Raw genomic sequence first — 20,020 nt, 5'->3', positions numbered from 1 at the left:
GATTAGAAAGCCAGATGATGTGTTGTACAGAAAGTTGCGCAGAATCTTTTGCAACATAAGTTTAGAAAACCTAACATCTACATATCTAAAATAGTACAAAATTATTTCAGCTGGTTAATTTTGTTTCTTAAATACTAAAAGTTCATGTAACACGTAACTGCCTCAGACTGACTTGTCTGTGCGCACAAAGGTCACTCACAAAGCATCAGTGGGTGTTTTGACTTCCTACCATTTCATCACTGATCTTTAGCACCTTGATGAGGAACAGCAGCAGCTGGTTGGTCCACACCTCTCTGTGGTTTTCTGAGGTCAGGGCCAAGAAGTATACTACAGCCTCGCTGCACACACTACACGAAAAAACACAGCGTTCCAACCAGAGTTCTCAATCTTAAAATTATTAAGTCATTGTGTAGCGACTAATTAGTACTTACTGTATGTACACATACAGTAAGTATGAAGCAATATGTTTTTAGGTCTTGTATCATATTACATTTCAAATAAGTATGTCCTTTGCGTCTAACATGCTTATTCATCATAACATTCATCTTGTTATTCATCATGTTTATCATTGGAAACCCAGTTTTGTAATTGAAATCTTCAGAAAATCCAGATACTGTAACAAGAACAGTACAACAACTATACATGTAATACAGATCGAAGCAGTATTTAGATCAGAGAGAGGGTCAGAAAAGTAGATGATAAATAGATGGTCTATAAAAAAGGCATGCTGGGGTATAGTGATGATCATTAAGAGAACAGAGGAAAATCAGACGAGAAAAAAATGGACAAGTATGTAAGTTATGTCTCTTTAAACGGGATAATGGACAAGGGGTGTTGAATATGAAGCTTCCAGGCCAGAGAAGATGGGAAATGGGAAAATAAAACAAATGCTGATTATAAAGCAAGTGCATGTTTGCGACGAAAGTCGGTAATAACAGTATTCATGGGTAATCTGGTTTGCAGTAAATATTACTAGCCACTAGGTGGAGACAAAGGAACACTTTGGACAGTGACGTTTTGACTGAAAATCTCCCGAGGCAGCGTCTCTGTGTTGCTAAATATAACTAATTGATAAATATATTTAAAAAGTATGTTTTTAAACTCTTCTCTTTTTTTTGTAGTTGAAAACCAAGGCAGAATATTTTTTGTACTGCAACAGTAAAAATCAGAATAAGCCTAGTGAAGAACAACATTACAGCGAGAACACCATATTTTCAGCGCTGATATGACAGATTGGTACAGCCAAATAATGATTCTTCACCCTCAGTAAATACGAAGCAATAATTCTGAATAAAATGCAGCTAAAATATTTAAAATCAAAGTGTTATTTATTCAAATAATTCATATTTAAGGAAAATGTGCCTGGTACCAAGCAAATTTCACTTAATTTTTTTTCTAAAAAAAATATTTTACACTGTACTTATGTAAAAAACATTACATAAAAATTTCATACTTAATGAATAAAAAAAAAAAACAGTATGTATGGGACTGCAGACGGGTAGTGACAGTAAATGTTGTAATATTTTCATATTGCACAAACATAGAAATGTCAATGTTGTCATATCACTGAAATAAACCCCATATGGAGAGGTTAATTATATTTTATATGAGTGAAATCTGCAAGCAGTATGTCGATATCCTAAGTTTTGTCCACAAGATGCCAGCAAAACACAGGTTTTAGAGCTGCTCGTGGAAAGCAATTTTTTATGGTACTGCTTTGCTGCTCTCCTTATTTAAGATGCAAATTATAATAATAAAAATACCATAGTAATGCATCACATCAGTGCAAATGCATTCACCTGAAGGTATACGATGGCACAAAGGCGCAGATGATGCAGCCTTTTGCGCTTTCATTGTGCGATTTTGCGCGCTGTGTGCCGCAGAACCCTCTAAAAGTCCTCAAAGGGCCCCCAGAAAGTCCCGAAACCCACTTTGAGCCACCACAGTCATAATGAAAAGATCCATTCTGCTGAAAGAGGTGACAATACTGTTGTCTGCTATAACACCCGCCTCCTGAGATTCTCAACCAATGAAAGAACCGCTTGCAAATGCTTTAACCAATCACTTGCGAGTGTGTCGTCGTTTTTGACCTATCAGTTTCGAGAACCGACTCCTCTCGTCACGGCCCCGTTTCTGACCAATCGGGGGCGAGGCCGCCTGTGCAGAGGGCTGGGCGCGAGAATCGGCGGGATGGACAAAAATCATAACGCCAAACAGAAGTACAGAAGAGAAAGATTATGATAGAAACAGCCCGGACGGCGAGTAATGAAAGTAGCCCACCTTCAGTTTCATAGCGAGTTTTTATGTTACGAGTCCGCATTTGAAGACATCCTTTATCTGAAGAGAACATAGCAACGCCTTTCTCTGGGAAGAAGTGAATATGACTTGTACGGAGAAAGTATATGTTATAAACTGTGCGTTTAGTTAGCTCGCTGCTAGCCAGATCCCGAAGAAACCAGCAATGACTGTCAACGCTTTCTATGGATACACATCTATTAATGAGGGATTTTAGGGAGCTGCAAAGCACAGGTTCATCTACGAAGAGTTTCAGTCCTCCTACCAGCTGTCATGGACAACGTGAAATCACGCAGGTGGGTGCCAGCAGTGTTTCATTATCCAGTTCCTGTGACACAATGCACCTGTGTACAGTTAATACGACGTGCCTGATATAAACAGCTTATACTGCAAGCGCACCTGCACACTTGCACTGTAATAAGGTCTGCCTATGGGATTTATGAATAAGTAGTTAATGAATAGCACCTATAATTAATAACATACCCCGATGAAAAGTATAGACAGTGTAAAATCCACGTTTCAGATATAGCTTAAACAACCTGCAACGTGCATTAATTTGAATGGGTGGCAATGCTTCTGAAAGTTTCGCATTCAAAATAATGTTCTGTGAATGTGAGGCGGGCAGCCAGTTTCACACAGCTGTTATGTAACAGCATCATCCTTGAAACCCATAACTAGACAATGACAAATCAGCCAGATTAAGGCATCTTTACTGCTCAGATTCCCTTTTCCGCTCTGAATATTAAAAATAAAAACAACCACAGACTAAAAAGTCAACATCAGATAGCATGTGTCCTGTAATTATACAATACAGATTCTTGCATTAAGTCTCTTGGGTTTCTGGCAATGGAAGAAAAAGCTTCTAGACTGTATAAGTATAACATGTGAAAAATGTGGGTTAATTAGTTTAAAAATTATTCATGTCAATCAGTTTTGTTAATCAGACATTTTAGTCATCGCTTAAGCTAAAAGTACTACACATTTTCTCAGTCCATCCCAATAAGTATGAATATTTGGACAGTATAGTACAGCACCGTGCATCATTTGGACTGGTACCTTTAGACTTTGGAAAATATAACCTTGGTCTGTTAGCCTCTGTAAAGGGGATTTTTCATTATGTTCTAAGATATGGATAAACTTCAACAGCAGCATGATTGTTTGAACACTGGATGTAGATCAATATACTATTTGGTGACGTTTATTACATTTTATTTCAGGGAAAGTCCTCTATCCAATTAGAACAACTCAGAGTTCTTATTCCATATTCACTGCTTATGACTGGTTATGTATTCCTAATGGATTAAACACTGAATATAAATATGGTGCTTCTTTTACTTGCCACCTAGACATTATAGTTTTATATTCTTCATTTTCAAAGTGAATAAATGAGTAAATGCCAGGAGGTTATGCAAGTATACCCCCTTTTTAAAAACTTTTTTGAACTGGACCGTTAGGGCTTCGCCAGTCCCCTAACCACACCCCAGTACACCTCTTCCACCTCATCAAGACACACACACACACACACACACTTATACAGCTCTGGTAGTGAAAGAGCCTGTTGATGCAGACCCCTCCTTTCCTCCAGTCACCTTAGGCCCCTCCTTCCTTTTCAGCAAACCTCTCTTGCCTCTTGTGAGGGAATCAGGCCACACCAAAATTCAATTGGTATACTAAAGTTTCCACTCTAAGGAAGACCTTTCATCCACATTTTCATACAAGACCTCAAGAGAGCACTCCCCACCCCCCTGTTTGTGCATGTGTGGTTGTAGAGGTCTCCTACAGGGCAACAACCCTGGCTGTTCAGGAATTTAATTTCTCCTCCATTTATTAAAGTCTGCTCCAGTACTGCAAAGACTTTAGTGCTCAGCAGCAGGTTTTTGCAGGCAAAAAAGTTGAAATGCAGTGTGCTGACATTTTGTGTTATCAGTAGTTCTATTTTGTGTTCTTTATTATGCATAATTATAATTGACATGTTCTTTCTGTCTTTACATCTTCAAGACCTGTGCCCTAATGCTAACATACACTCACACTGAGATCCCCGCATCAACTAACTCATTGATTTATTTGTTTGGTTAGCTAAAATGTCCAGAGTCAGTGCTGTGCAATACATTTCCAATCTGATATCGTTTGGTGAAGAACAGGTTGCTTTCAGTTTTGATATGATGTGTCAAAGGCTTGTTTATTTGCCACTGATGCTTTTATGATGTGTCAAAGGCTTGTTTATTTGCCACTGATGCTTTTAGTTTTGCTTTTATTTGTCTTTTATTAATTTATTAGTTTATTTATTTTGCTGTGACATCAAAAGAGTTGTGGTCAGCTTTTGGTACATGCTGCTGTTTTTCCTCAATCCTGCCCCTAAAAAGCTTGGCATAACTAACTGCTAAAGTCTAATTCTTTTAACAGTGATTATATTTCTTTCAGCTAAGAGTAGGCAAATCTACTTGGTCACAAGACCGTTTAATTACACTGAGCCTGTGTTTCATCCTGTAGTAATAGTTAAGCTTCTTACACCATTCCCAGGTAATTGATGTCTAATATATTAGCTTACAGCCACTGACCTCATACCTCAGTCTTGGGCTCCATTTGTGGTCTAAATGTGCTCTTCTTTTACTGCCTTGTATATTTTAGCAATGATGAGGATGAAGAGCTGCAGTCCACAGATCCAGAGAGTAAAGAGAAGAGCAAAGATAAAAAGACACTGTGCAAAGTAAAGTGGTCACGAGATGAGGTAAGTTTATCAGAGATCTGACATCTGAGCTGGGAATTTGTTGGAAAGATTTAACTTGAGGCATTGCATGTTATGTTCTGCTTTTATCTCCTTGCAAACGTCTTTAACGGTAACTGTATAACAGTGTTTATGTGAAAATGCTGTACAGATGCCTTACATGGGCTCTGTATCATTTGTTTCTTTTCCATCTCTCTTTTTCTTCAGGATGAAAAGCTGAAAAAGTTTGTTGAGCAGCACGGAACAGACTCCTGGAAATTAATAGCTACCCTTTTTCCAGTAAGCACATTTGGATTGTGTAATTTCATTGAACAAAAATGTTACTACTTTACACCATATTGGTTTATCTTTTTCAGTTACTACTGTAATGAGGTGTTGCTCTTTGTGTATCTCTATCACAGGGGAGGACAGATGGCCAGTGTCAGCACCGCTGGCAGAAGGTGCTCAACCCAGAGCTAGTGAAAGGACCATGGACAAAGGAGGAGGATCAAAAGGTAAGACGAGCTCTGAGTTCCTATTTTGTGCAGAAACATTGGTGACAAAATGAGTAAATGATATGGCAGAGAGGGGAGAGACCAGTTTAGACAAGTTGAAAACACACAATACAAAGACAAGTGCCACAATATGTAATGTACCCTTTAGCTTCAGAATAACAAGGCTGTGCACATGTGCATGCTTACTTCCCGCCAATAAGTTTTTTTTCTTCTCTTTTTTCTAAAGTAATTGCTCCACTACGTCATTCGTAATAAAACAGTCTCTCCAAGTAAGAGGTTTAGCAGCCAGCCGCTTTTTTTATTAGGTTTTTTTTCCTACAAAGCAAAGCTTGAAGACCTTTTCCTGCTGTTAGACCAGCGATGCATTCCTTAAATGGATCACTGTTGTTCAAGAATGTCATGAATGGTGTCTCATTCCTCTGAAATGTTGGAATCATAACAAAAACACAGATCTTACAATTATAGCTTAGCCTGCCAAAAGTGACATCACAACATTTCTCAGCCTCGATGGAAAGAGCCAGACAAGCTCTGCTGTTGCTATAGTGAAGGTTTCTAAACAGCACTGCTTCTCTTAGAAATCTGAACTCTTTGAACAAGTTTATAGTCTGGCAGAATTAATTAGGGCCCTACCCCATCCATTCATAAATTCATGAATTTATTTACTTGTGCTTCTACTGAATATCCTCCATGTGGTGGTGTTTATGCAGGTTATTGACCTCGTACATAAATATGGTCCCAAGCGCTGGTCAGTGATTGCAAAGCACCTCCAGGGAAGAATCGGAAAGCAGTGCCGTGAACGCTGGCACAACCACCTCAACCCAGAAGTTAAGAAGTCTTCATGGACTCAGGAAGAGGATCGAATCATCTATGAAGCCCACAAACGCCTTGGCAACCGCTGGGCTGAGATCTCTAAGCTTCTTCCTGGACGGTAATGTAGTGCGTCACACACTGTCTGTTTCTGCTTCCTGTCTAAGTAATGTAAGTGAGTCAAACTAGCAGTGCTATCCCCTAACAGAACGGACAACTCCATCAAGAACCACTGGAATTCCACCATGAAGAGAAAAGTGGAGCATGAGGGGTACCTGCAAGATGGCTGCAAGACTTCCTCTGCTAATGGGAAGAGACGCCACAACAGGCAGTGTCCTGCAACTCCAACAGAGGCCCAGCACTGTGACCGAAGCCCTGTGGCTATGACAGCATCAAACCAGGTCCATCCTCTGTCTTTGTTTCATTTGTCCTCTTACTTAAAACATCCTTCTCCTCAAATACAAGATCTATAATCAGGGCCCGTTTAATTGTAAAAAACTCATAGTACCGTATCACCCCAATCGATCTCTTCATTCTCAGACTGTGGGCTTGTGGTTCCTGTGATATTTAAAAGTAGAATGAGAGGCAGAGCCTTCAGCTTTCAGGCCCCTTTCTTGTGGAACCAGCTCCCAGTTTGGATTTGGCAGACAGATATCCTCTTTCCTTTAAAATCAGGCTTAAAACTTTCCTTTTTGATAAAGCATATCATTAGGTCTGGATCAGGTGACCCTGAATCCTCCCTTAGTTATGCTGAAAAAGACTTAGGCTGCTTCAGGCTTCCCATGATGGACTGTTTCTTCTTTACTCACCTTTTTCCCCGTCTATGTGTTTATTCACCACTGCACTTCAACAGTGTGTCTTTTGTCCTGTTTTCCTCCCCTCACCCTCAACCTGTCACGGCAGATGGCCGCCCCTCCCTGAGCCTGGATCTGCCAGATGTTTCTTCCTGTTAAAAAGTTTTTCCTTCCCACTGTCGCCAAGTGCTTGCTCATAAAGAGACGTGTGATTGTTTGTGTTTTCTGTGGATTATTATGACCTTTACCTTACAATATAAAGCACAATGAGGTGACTGCTGTTGTGATTTAGCGCTATATAGATAAAATTGAATTGAGCTAAGTGTAATGCTCTGTTTGCAGATGGGTGGTTTTCCATTTGAGCCTCATGGTGGACACATGATGGACAGTCTTCCTGAAAATTCAAGCTTCATATCAGTGAGTCTTGTATGAGTTTTTTTTGCATGCTAGTGGGGAAAACGTCTGACATTCTTTATTTTCTGGTCTTTCTGTATTTGTCCTTGTAATTGCTAACTCTGGAGCTCAAATCAAAACCTTGAATGTCCTGTTTTTTCTCCTAACACAAAATACAGCTGAAAGGGTGTGCGATGTCAGTGTTGTTGTTGCAGTGTTTTTATGTTTATGTCTTGTTTTCCTGATTTTCTTAACTCTCGTAACTCTTTCCTCTTTTCCTTTCGCCTCCTCTTCCTCCGTGATGTTTGTTTATTCCAGCCATCCTGCCTGGATGATCCTGACAGAGAGCAAAGAATTAAGGAGCTTGAACTGCTGCTTATGTCAGCAGAGAGTGAAGTCCACCAACAAGTGCAGTGCAGAGGTTCATGTGTAAGAACACACACTGAATGTGTGTTAGCATTCTTAGTCAGCATAGCCTGCGTGTGTTAATAGCTTACAGTACATACACTGTAAAAAGGCTCATAGTTATATTAAATATGTCTTCACGTCAAAGTGAAATAAACAGCGAGTTACATAATCTGAAAAAACAATATATTGATATCGAAAAGTTTATTTAAGTCCAACATCCTGGCATTTGATTCTAACTGGCCTTCAGTCATGAACTTTTTGCAGTGTATATATGTTAAAACAAGAATGGGGGGCATGTATGCGTGCCTGTAGCCTGTTTGCTGTAGTGTTGCAATAGTAACTACTTTCCCCTTCTCGCCACTTACTCAGACTGGCCTGAAGCTGTGCTTGGTAGTCCCCCTAGCTCCCACCCTCACCTCGCCCATTATTTTAGTTTTAAACTTGATCCCGCCCCCTCATCCCCTGCAACCCTCACTCCCTGCCATCCTACCATACCCACACTTAGCCCGCAGTTTGGTTCTGACTAAAGCATTTTCAGTCTCTATTCTGTCTGCACTGACATTGTTTTCATACTTCATTCACATTCATTCTTTCCAGTGAGCGACTTTATACTGTACAATTTTTTTCCCACCATTTCCTACACATAATTTTCAAACTCATGCAAATTAGCAATAATTTTACACCACATCTGCCAAACCCATCAAATCAGACACCATCCTGCTGCACGAGCCAAAGATCTAACAGCAGTGTCTTTAACCCTCCCGTCCCCCCGCCCTCTATCTCAGAGTTTGGAGCAGTACCCAGCATGGCCAGACAGTGTGTCAGATGACACGCTAACCACAAGTAGCAGTAGCCTGGAAGAACAAGCAGAGAGAATACCTTGGAAGGGCCCTGAGATCCCGCAGGGAGCTCCAGCACCGCTTCCTGTCTCGCCCAGCAAGTTCCTGGCTGTAGAGGCCAGCACTGTGCTGTCCACCCTGCAGACCATACCAGAGTTTGCAGAGACCATGGAGCTTATTGATTCAGTGAGTAACAGATGGAGATAAACAGAGAACAAACATAACTCTGTGTAAATTTGTTGGCCAAATATTGTGAATGTATTAAAGATCTACTGTAGATGTGTTTTGCTCTGCAGGATCCTGTCGCATGGAACGAAGTGGCCAGTTTTGATTTGTCAGACACGGCGACGCTGTCCAGGCACAACCAGGCAGGCTATAGCACTATCTTGCAAGAGAGCACCATTTACAATTCAGTGAATTACCCAGTCAACGCTGCCACTACCAACTTAGGCCAAGACAGGAACTGTGCTCCATTTGGTGTGGGAGGTCTTACAACCCTGACTCCCATTAACTCATCCAAACCCACCCAGGCTTCCACTGGGAGGAAGAGGAGAAGAGAGAGGGGGGAAACATCTCCTTTGTGTGACAAGACTTGCTCTTCCTTCTTGGAAAATATTTCAAATTCTCCCAAGAAAACACCTATAAAGACACTGCCATTTACCCCGTCACGAGTAATTGTCTTAATCATTTACTTCATAGAACATCTGCCCATTACAGCTGATGCAGTGATTTGACTAATATGCCATGTCTTCATTCTCCTCAGTTCTGCAACATATCAGTGCCAGAGCATCTCAATCTGGAAAACCCCGCCCTCACCTCAACTCCTGTGTGCGGTCAGAGGTGTCTGCTCAACACACCCCTTCAAAAAGATACCACACCTAAGCACCAGAAAGAGAATGATGGGTAAATGAATCGGCTGTAAACAGTATATCAGAAGATCTTTTTGCTTGCAGAAAACTAGTGTAATCACAATTACAAATCTGTAGTTCCAGGACTCCTAAATTCTGCAAAACAGTCATGACTCCAACTCCGAGGACACCCACTCCTTTCAAAAATGCTTTGGCTGCCCAGGAGAAAATGCACGGGCCCCTAAAGAGAGAGGTAAATTAGCCAAATTCTGGTGCAAGCAGGTGAACATATTGCTGCCTTTTTTGTGGTTATACTCATCCATTTTTGTTTTGCAGCCACAGCCTTTGGCCTTTCTCGAAGAAGACATTCGAGAAGTTCTAAAGCAAGAGACCGGAACAGACATCTTCAACAGAGCAGACTTACCGCCAGATTACAGAGTGTGGAAACATAATGTAGGTCACGAAATACAACCTTTATGACCTCAACACCTCATCAAAAAACTAAGAAATAATTTTATTTCATTTTGATGCTTCAAAATTAGATGGATGGCCCAGCTAGAAAAGTGCGCAAGTCTCTTGTCCTGGACCCTTGGGGCAAAGAAAGCATTAATACTCAACTTTTCCAAGACCAGCTCGGCGATGCACAGGTAAGCCTCTCTAACCACACTTCAAATCAGGTTCAGGTCCTGGAGCCCTTTCCAAGTAGAAATATTTTTACAAATACCATGTCATTACTATTACCCACACTATTCACCGAATGCCATATTGCAGGTGTCAGATGAAGGTCTACTGACAAGCTCTTCATTGGTTTCTCCGATCTCCGAGAGAGACGAGTGTGGCCATTCTGTGACTTCTGGGAAAGAAGAGCCCTCATTAGGAGTCACCGTTCATACTCAACACTTTACTAGCCCTCGGATGAAGAAGCTTCCGACTTCTAACAAAGCAACGAAACTCAACACTGCACAGGTATGACGAAACAAAACAACTGTCATTAATGTCAATGTGTAGTTAATGCTGTGAAAAGGGTAGAAAAAGACAATCACAGTAACCACTGATCATCTTCTCTGTAGGTGAGTGAGTGGGAAGCAGTGGTTTATGGAAAGACGCAGGACCAACTGATCATGACAGAACAGGCTCGTCAGTACCTGAATCCCTACCCACCGTCCACCTCTGTCTCAAGGGCGCTTGTGCTTTAAAGCCGTCCCCTCGACTACGCAGGCAGCACTACATCTGTCCGACAACTAAAACCTCCACTGAATCTTGTAAGAGACAATCCAGTGAAGACAAATTGTTTTATTTTTCTTCTGAAGCAGAAATGCACTGCCAGTGACGTCCATACAGAGGTTTTGTTCTCAACACATTTTGAGGTAACTGCCCAAAGTGTTCTCTGTTTGGCCTGCATTTGATGAGCAGTTTTGTACACATACAAAAAGGCTTTTTCTTTTAATCAACCTGCACATAGAGTAGGCTGCAGAAATAGTGTGTATCACCAGCAGCGGCTGCTTCTGAGTTGTATATTATTAATATATTGTTTAAAGACATGAAAGACATTATAAGATGTAGCGCTACTCATTGTTTATCTCCTCCTGCCTGTTTTTACTAAACTGCCCCACTGCTGTTAGCAGATAAAAAAAACACGTATGTGCAGCATTTGTAGCTTTTTACTGACACCCGTGAACAATGAAATCACTCCATGGGTTGTAAACTGACGTAGTACAGGCTTCATTCCCTGGCCACTTTATTGGGTACACCTTCTCGACCACTCATTAATGCAATGGCATATCATATGGTCAAGATGGTCATATGATATGAAGTTTAGACCGAGCATCAGAGTGAGGAAGAAAGATGATTTAAGTGACTGAACACGGCATGGTTGTTGGTGCCAGATGGGCTGGCCTGAGTGTTTCAGAAATTGCTGATCTGCTGGGATTTTCCATCATTACCATGTCTAGGTTTTACAGATAATGTTGAAAATGGATAAAAATGCCAGACTGAGGGCAAAAGTAACTCAAATAACCAAGGTATGCAGAAGAGCACCTCTGATGTAGCTGAGGGGCTACAGCAGCAGAAGACCATACCAGACACCCCTTCTGTCAGCTAATAACAGGAAACTGAGGGCTCCCCCGAACTGTACAAAAAGAGATTGGAAAAATCTTGCCTGGTCTGATGAGTCTTGATATTCAGATGGTAGGGTCAGAATTTGGAGTAAACAACATAAAATCATGCATCCATCCTGCCTTCCTGTACTCAAATGGGATCCACAGACAACAGACCCCATCAGATCCAGTCACCTTTGGGATGTAGTGGAAAATCTGCAGCAACTGTGTGATGCCATCAAGGATCAAAATCTCTCAGGAAAGTTTCCAGCACCTCACTGAATCTGCGCCATGAAGAATTAAGACAGTTGTGAAGCCAAAAGAGGGTCTAATCCCATATTAGGAAGGTGTACCTAACAAAGTGGCTGGTGAGTGTGTAATGTTACTATTGATTTTTAAATGAGAAAAAAATGCACTCACATGTTTTTTGTGACAGCAGTGTTATGTTAAGGAGGAATGCCAGTCTGACTCCATGTGAAGTTTTTAGGATGGAAATAGGAAGCTGTCAGTATTGCACTATTGAGTTGACATTGCTGCTGAGAAAGGAGCAGTATTTTCGAGGGCAAACTGGATAGCACTTGTGATGGTATTTTTTTATTATTATTTTATTCCTTTTATAACACAGCGTTTCCTTTCCAAGGCCATAGAGTCGGTGGAGACATCGGTTGAATGTATTTCATTGCAATGTACATGTGAAAGAACCTCAAAAATGGAAGGGTACCTTAATGTTTATTTTTGTTTGTTTTATTTATTATCTGACAGCTCTAAGGCTTAGATATTAATATAAATCGGACACCATGAGTTTCGAAGAAGTTTAACTTTGCTGCCAAAACAGCCTAAAAACTCTCACTTGCTCTAAAGCAGTTCTCTTTTAGGGAATGAATGGCCGCCATTGTTTTGGTCAGACGTTCGTATCATTAGTGCTCAGCAACAAGCATTTTGTTGGAGAAGGATTTAGGTTTTATGTGAGGGCTGTAGGTTATATTTATTTAATGTCTACTAATTTATTTATTTCTAAAAGAAAACATTTAAGAGAAATTATTGAGAAATTATATTGTCTTTTTTTTTCTTTCAAAATTAGGATTGGGCAACCATTCAGTTTTCATTTCTCAAAGTTTAATGTTAATTTCTTCTCCTGATTAGGCGAGAGCTAGCAAATAACCTTTGCGTAGTTGTATGTGTGATTTTGTAAAATATAGATAGGATGTATGTAGGTAGCGGGACTCCATTTCTGACCTCTAATCATAGACTAATTGCACTTTTTTTCCTCTTTGTTTAAATGTAAATGTTCATTCTCATAATGTAGCTCCTGTTCTTACCTTTTTCGTGTGTGTATGTGTTAGATGGGTGTTTCCTCATGTTTGAAGTGATTGCTGATGTTAAGATCATGCTGCTTTATTTACACATGTTCTTTTCTCCTGTTTTGCTGCAAAAGGTGTATTTAAAATGCACTACGTAAAAACCTTGTATTTTTAGACAGATGGCTTTGAGCTAAAACACAAAATACATATTGGTCAATACATGTGTTATTACAACTCCTAAAATGCTGGGCTGCTGTGCAGAATGCGATATGTTGCTAAAACCCTATATTTAATTGAAAATAGTGCAAAGATGTCATTGGATGTTATGTTTTGATACTGATGCCAGTAATATGTTTCAAATAAGGTGAAAACAAGCGCTTGTTTACCACTGATTACTGCTTTTTTTAACACTATGAGGAAGGCAGTTGCACTAGTCTGAAAGCAAAATGTTTTCCCATTTTTAGATTTCAGTGGTCACCAGCTCCTAGTCTTCTTTGTCAAATTTTTAATTTCTTTATGACATGTCCGAACGCTGGGCAGGACAATTTAGCACCTGCTTTCTTCACCTCTTTCTTTTGAGCAATATCACCGAGCATTAAAGCCCAAATTAGCCGTGCAGTGTGCACTAATGCAACCTCATATCATCTGGCTTTTTGAGCTGGACACTCATAACAAGTTGATTGATCCGTCTCCCTTTTTTAGCCCGGACAACACATTGTCCACGATGTCAGAGATGAATTACAGATTTTGATTGGTCAGACCACAGGACAGTTTTTCCCTCCACCTCAGTCCGTTTTAAATGAGCTTGGCCCAGGCAGCTGTATTTCTGGATATTGTTAGATTAATTTTTTTCCTATTCTTACTTTGAATGGCATTTTTTATTACATACACTGAGCAACTGCAACAAGCCGTTCACTGAAAATGGTTGTCAGATGTTTCATTTTAGTTTGAGTGTCAGCTTCACTGATGTCCTCTGGAGACATCACATTTATTACTGAACTATTAGCCCACACAGTCTCACTAAATGATGGATACTTCCCTAATTTGCCTTGGTCACTATAGTCACTACAATGAGCCTAATTGGGTTATTTCTAATGTAGTATTAGTATTTAAACTGGTTTGAAACGCCTTGTTGACATCAAGTTCAAAATAAGCGCAAATCTTTCTATTTTAATTTTTTTGTCATGTCATCTTTGTGACATTTTAAACTAAATATAGGGCCTAAAATGTTTGCAAATCATTGCATTCTGTTTTTATTAAAATCTGTACAAGATCCAGATGTGATCTCTGCTGCAGCCATTGTCTCCTTGTATCCTGCTGAACTACCCTTGAGCGAGATGTCACATGTTTCTCTGCTCACTCATTTCACCTTCTAGACAAGAACAAATGCACTCTCGAACCATCCTTCAACAAACTATAATCTGGTGAAGTAACACTATAGCTACATGTATTTTTTTCTTCTATCATCTGCTTTAGTGGATCCAGTAATGGCTATAATCTGGATGATCCTGCATTAAGTATTTGAGTGAGAATAAGAAGGGAATCTTGTCAGGGAAATCAGGTGGAAAGATCAGAAGAATATGGTACACAACGCTAAAAAAAAGACTAAACAACTTTGTAAGATGTTTACTGTATATTTGGATCTGGTGGCTGAGATCTGTCTAATCTGTATATATTTGTGTCGTATTTTCTGTGTGTTGGTTTGTACATTCCATTTGTTAAAACCAAGATAATCTGTTTGTGTGTTAACGACACATGGTAACATCATAGGTTGCAAGGGAATTAAGTACATATAAGTACAGGATAGTAGCAGCTGTCATATACTATTGTAGTTATGCATGAGCAGTACACAAGATGCTGGACTTTGCTTTCATTTACAGGAGAATCACACATGTAACACTTGAGTTATACTATATAGCATTTTCAGTTGAAACCATAACCGAGGTACCATAGAAATCCTGCCAGCTGTCTTTGTAACCATGTACTTAATTTGGCTAAATAAATGCATTTGTTGGATAATTTTAAAGGTATTCTGACTTTCTTGTGTTTGCATTTTCACTTGCCTTCAACTGCCAAAATGCCTGTGTGCAAATTAGTATACGTTACATGCTGTTTTCTGCATAATAAAGATTTCTGATGATCGCTTAGTTTTTCTGACACGCTCACAGCGGGCATGGCGACACTCTGACGTCTTGCCAAAACCTAACGCCACTGAAAGCTTTTTCTTTTTCTTTTTAAATGGTGAAAGTGGAAATTGAAATATTCCACCTTTAATCATGCACTCTAATTTTTCCTCACATGCAGCGTGGAGATCTAAGCAGGTGAAGGCTGGGTGTGACGACTCATGGAGTGGTTTGAAGATGACCTCTCTGTCATGTGTGTATGTATACGTTGGGATGCTGTCAACTTGGCCTGGGGTCCAGGGACACGAGCCCCCTCCACCAGAACAAGAGGCCTCTCCACAGGGTCAGCTGCTGGCCCTAAAGGGGCCCACTCACCCATGACTTAATGCCCCTGAGCTCCTTTGTCCTTTGGGCTGTTGGTTTTACAGGCCCATTCACTCAATTGCCCCCCAAATGGAGGGAGGCAGAGAATGTGACGACTTGCCTTATGCTGAAGGAGCGGCAGTGCGCATGCATGCAAACAATGTACACATAAACACACGGGCGCCACATGCACGCCATGTCCACTTAATCAATCTGTCCTCCTTTGCTTTCATTCTGGTACAAGAGGGCCTTTTGTTCTTGCGTGACCTGCACTATGAGCCGAAAGATGTCGGGGACCCTTTGCTTCTTAATTGGTTATTGGCAGCAGCCCTTCCACTTTGTACCTCCTGCATGTATTTAGTTGAAACAATGACTTACTGAAAAACAATATATAGACCTAAAATAAACATATAATTACTGTTTTCAGATGAATTACATTTAACTTAGATGTACAGATACTCTTCACATGCTGTAGTTTCCACTGATTTAATTATAATGTCCAGTGCACGTTTGCCCCCCCTTCTGTATCTCTTATCATTCAGTCAGTTTGACTAGGTAAGGTATGTGTGTGTCCATTTTTGGGTCTACCCTGTGCACCGAAGACATGAAACAGAGCCTACAGGCATCTGACCAAATCTCCTCGGCCTTCTTTCTTTAAGCACACACCCATAAGCGAGCGCACAAACTCTCTCACACACACTGTTTGCCTTTGTGTATGCTAGACAGCAGATGGCAGCCCATTATAGGGCTGACAGAGCAGTCATCTGGCAGGCACCCCGGTTACCCCCTCCTTCCACCTCTCCTCCCCCACCACCCAAAAGACACCCAGCACAACACAACAGGGATAGGAGCCTTTTAGGCGGGAGACTGTATCTGTGTGTGTATGTGTGTGTTTGTGTGTGTATTAAAATTGGACACTGGCCTTTCCGCTCTATATAGGTCACTGTTTCCACTGTTGTGTGTGTCAGCGCCATGTGAGGTAAGTCAGGCTCACATTTGACTGGGGAGTTGCCAGGCTATGACTTACTTTGAATGGAAAGTTTATCTCTACAGTATGGAGGACTGATGCCGCTAAATAAAAAATTCAATGGAAAAATACATGTATGTATTAATTATGTAAAAAATAAAAAAACTGATAATAATGTTTCATTTTGCTTCTTTATTAATTTACCTTTGTAGTATTATCTCAATTTATTTACTTACACATCTTTATTTCCTTTATTTTTAATTTTTCATCTTTCCATCTTTCACCTTCTGACACTTTTAGTGACAGTCAGTAATACAGAACACAGAAAGGATTCAGTTTGTGGATATATCCACAAAATTCTTTCTGTGTTCTGTAAATTCCCCACTCGCCCCTGCGGGTGGTCTTTATTCTTCAAGCTCGGGTCCTCTACCAGAGGCCTGGGAGCTTGAGGATCCTGTGCAGTAGCTTTGCTGTTCCTTGGACTGTTCTGGACTCCTCTGGACAGATATCTCAGATGTTGTTCCTGGGATCTGCTGGAACCACTCGCCCAGATTAGGGGTCACTGCACCGAGTGCTCTGATTACCATGGGGACCACCTTTGCTTTCATCCTCCACAACTTTGCAAGCTCTTCTCTCATCCCTTTTCTCAAGCTTCTCATGTTCCTTCTTCCTGATGTTGCTATCACTTAGTATAGCTACATCTATCACTACAGCCATCTTCCTCTGCTTTTCCACCACCACTATGTCCAGTTGGTTATCCATCACCAGTTTGTCTGTCTTGATATGGAGGTCGCACAGGACCTTAGCTCATTCCTTCTCAACCACCCTAGGGGGTGTGTCCCATTTTAACCTTGGGACTTCCAGGCCATACTTGTAGCTTGTAGCTGTAGCTGTCCTCTGGTATTACAGTCCCCTCAGTTCTGACTAGCGTCCCTCTCTTTGTTATCATCCTGCTACACTTCTCCAGTCTGAACAACATTCCAATGTCGTTGCTGTATATCCAGGTGGTATGGATCAGTGCATCAATATCTCATTCATTCTTGGCCTACAGCTTGATATCACACATGTAGAGGAGGTGGCTGACGATTGCTCCATTCTGTTTTCAGTAATCTCACTGAGGGGGTTCAGGCCTATGCAGAACAGCAGTGGGGACAGACCATCGCCTTGGCAGATCCCACACTTGATGGTGACTTATGCTATTGGCTTGAAGTTGGCCTCTAGTGTTGTTCGCTACATCCCCATTGAATTCCTGAGGATGGCTCTCAGGATCCTGTTGATCTCGTACAGTTCTAGGCATCCAGGATCCATGGGTGGGGCATAGAGTTTCTTATAGTCAGTCCAGGCAGTGCACAGGTTGGTGAGCCTAGTCTTGCAGGTTCAGGCGACTGTTCTGTCTACCACTATTTGGTGTTTTGCCCCTCTGGCATTCCTGCCTATTCTTTTTGGCGCCCCGCTCATATATTGAACCATGCATGCAATAAGACACTTAAGCTCAATTATATGAAGCCATATTTTATAATTAATGTAAAAATTAAAAATTACAAAAATGTTTTTAATTCTTTTTGGTGCATTTGTTGACATATTTATTGATTGATTGATTTCATTTAAAAAATATTAAAGGTTTTTATTGTTTATTTGGGATTTTGACAGTTTTGATCCTCCATACTTTATACCCTATATTTAACTACACTTACAATAACTGTGTATATATGTGCATACACTCAGTTCTTTTGTCAAACTACAGAAGTAATCACAAAGTTATTCACAATAATTCCTTGACCCTATATAAAACTGATTCACAGGCTCGAGGTAAACTAACAGTAAAGGCTAAAATATTCTCCTTGTGAATGAGAGTTTGCTACAGGACGAGTGGAGCTGTCTGTCTTTGTAACATTTACACTCTTCACTGTGCAGGACATGTCTTCCAAACACTGGCCCCAGAGTGACTGCCTCCTGCAGCCTTTATAACAAAGGATTATACAACAGTGAATATCAAACAGCGAGTGGAGGAGGGGTGTATTTCCCTGTGGAGGTCAAGGCCAAAGTTAGGATTTTATGTCCTCTGCAGAAGGTAATCTACAGCCCACCCTATAGAGATCCCACCATAAGGACAAGGCTGGGAGGCACCACTGAAAAAAGAAGACTACATGCAACTTCTGAGAGCTGCTTTGGAGTTGCTGGGGCAACTGGCACAATCCCTGGTCTTTTGGCAAAGCTTTCAGCAGGCCTCAATCACACTTCCTATTAGAAAGGAGGGAGGCCCAGTGTGTTCAAAGGAAAATGAACAGGAGCTTTAGCATTGAGTCGTACACTGAGGCATGTTTGGACTGAAATGAAATCATCATACAATCACGGAGGGTTTGCTGGTTTTATCATTATCACAGTAACATATTACAGATATTGCATGTTAATTAGACATAGACACACATTAACAACTCACAGGAAAAAAAGTAAGGAACATAACAAAACCAATAGCAGAAATAACATTCAATAAAGGCAGCGTTATAGAAAAGGCTAAATTTAATAATCATGAAGCATTACTTCCTGCTCCACTGACTGCATCTAACTGCTACGTTGTTTGAGCTTTGATTGCAGCGACTAATGTTGGACAGTTTTCAGAATATAAGCCTGACTTTAGATTAGCTGAAGCACTGGGCAGAAAAGAGCAACACATTCAAACTTTCCAGCACGTTGCACTTCAGACAACGCCCCCATCAGTGATGTCACGGCATGCTTTGGCCATCAGATAAAGTGGGTAACACACACACACACATACACTACTGTGACATCACTAATTAGGGAGTTTACATTCAGCCTTCAACCTCCTGCTTGCATCTAGAAATTCCTGATAAAGCACAAGCCCACATCAGGAAATTCAAGATTTGTCTGCACATTTCAGAAGCTCCTCTGCTCCCCTCATCCTCCACCCCGAGTGCAACCTCACCAAAGTGATCTCAGCTCAGCCACCCAGGACAAAGAAAGGGGTTTCTTAGTCGCCCTCGAAGGCCCCATTGGTGGCTCCCTGGCATTCAATCTTTTTCCGGCACTTGGACAAGATCCTGTGGAGCAAGTTTGGAGATCTGTGTGCCTGGGGCTGAGAGGCCACGGGCTGAGGCAAAGGGATCTGGGAGCTCCGCACCAGGAAAGGGCCTTCACGCTCACCCTGGCCCTTCTCCAGCCCCACTCCTCCTCCTCCTCCACCTCCTCTGCTCCCCCTCTTGAAAGCCTGCAGAATGTGTCCACTGGGGGACAAAGAGGAAATAACAAACACAAAGACCCTGTTTATTCCTTATGACCCAAATTCCACTGTGAGCAGACAAGACGTGAAGAGGCCTGTGGACTTATGTACAGTATGTATGTGTGTGTGTGTGTGTGTGTGTGAGCATGTGCTATGAAATGTAATATATTTTTTTTATAATAAACCAAATATGCTGCATATCAAATAGTTCTTGCAGGGGTGTATTTGACTGTTTCTTTCTTTTAGACAAAAAAAACAACAACTACAAAGTCTTTTCTTTCCCTCTTGCTCTTTTTTGGCCCTAATGAGATGCAGCACTGTGAGAAGGG

General features: G+C 41.0%; 2 protein-coding genes across 4 annotated transcripts in view; one reads left to right on the top strand and one right to left on the bottom strand.

The window, feature by feature from the left end:
- Positions 1–2,181: 2,181 nt before the first annotated feature.
- mybl1 (v-myb avian myeloblastosis viral oncogene homolog-like 1) lies at positions 2,182–15,044 on the top strand. Of its 3 annotated transcripts, none has more exons than XM_005471829.4 (16): positions 2,182–2,591; positions 4,924–5,023; positions 5,228–5,299; positions 5,422–5,514; positions 6,222–6,442; positions 6,530–6,722; positions 7,458–7,532; positions 7,827–7,937; positions 8,702–8,941; positions 9,052–9,426; positions 9,519–9,658; positions 9,742–9,856; positions 9,940–10,056; positions 10,146–10,250; positions 10,375–10,569; positions 10,674–15,044. In XM_005471829.4, exons 1-16 carry the CDS (start codon positions 2,569–2,571, stop codon positions 10,797–10,799), a joined length of 2,301 nt encoding a protein of 766 aa, XP_005471886.1. In that variant the 5' UTR covers positions 2,182–2,568; the 3' UTR covers positions 10,800–15,044. The 3 variants fall into 3 exon arrangements, with proteins under 3 accessions (XP_005471886.1, XP_005471885.1, XP_005471887.1); XM_005471828.4 differs by having other exon boundaries at positions 9,034–9,426; XM_005471830.4 differs by lacking the exon at positions 7,827–7,937 and having other exon boundaries at positions 9,034–9,426.
- Positions 15,045–18,807: 3,763 nt separating this feature from the next.
- The window catches only part of LOC102082419 (myosin IC heavy chain), a 36,753-nt gene continuing 35,540 nt past the window's right edge, over positions 18,808–20,020 (bottom strand). Inside the window, exon 6 of the mRNA XM_013268346.3 lies at positions 18,808–19,695. Within this exon, the coding sequence (XP_013123800.1) occupies positions 19,443–19,695 (253 nt within the window). The 3' untranslated portion in view covers positions 18,808–19,442. The remainder of the gene's footprint in view (positions 19,696–20,020) is intronic.

This window comes from Oreochromis niloticus, linkage group LG9 (assembly GCF_001858045.2).
Source record: "Oreochromis niloticus isolate F11D_XX linkage group LG9, O_niloticus_UMD_NMBU, whole genome shotgun sequence".
NCBI lineage: Eukaryota > Metazoa > Chordata > Actinopteri > Cichliformes > Cichlidae > Oreochromis > Oreochromis niloticus.
This window is presented reverse-complemented; position numbering and strand designations above follow the sequence as displayed.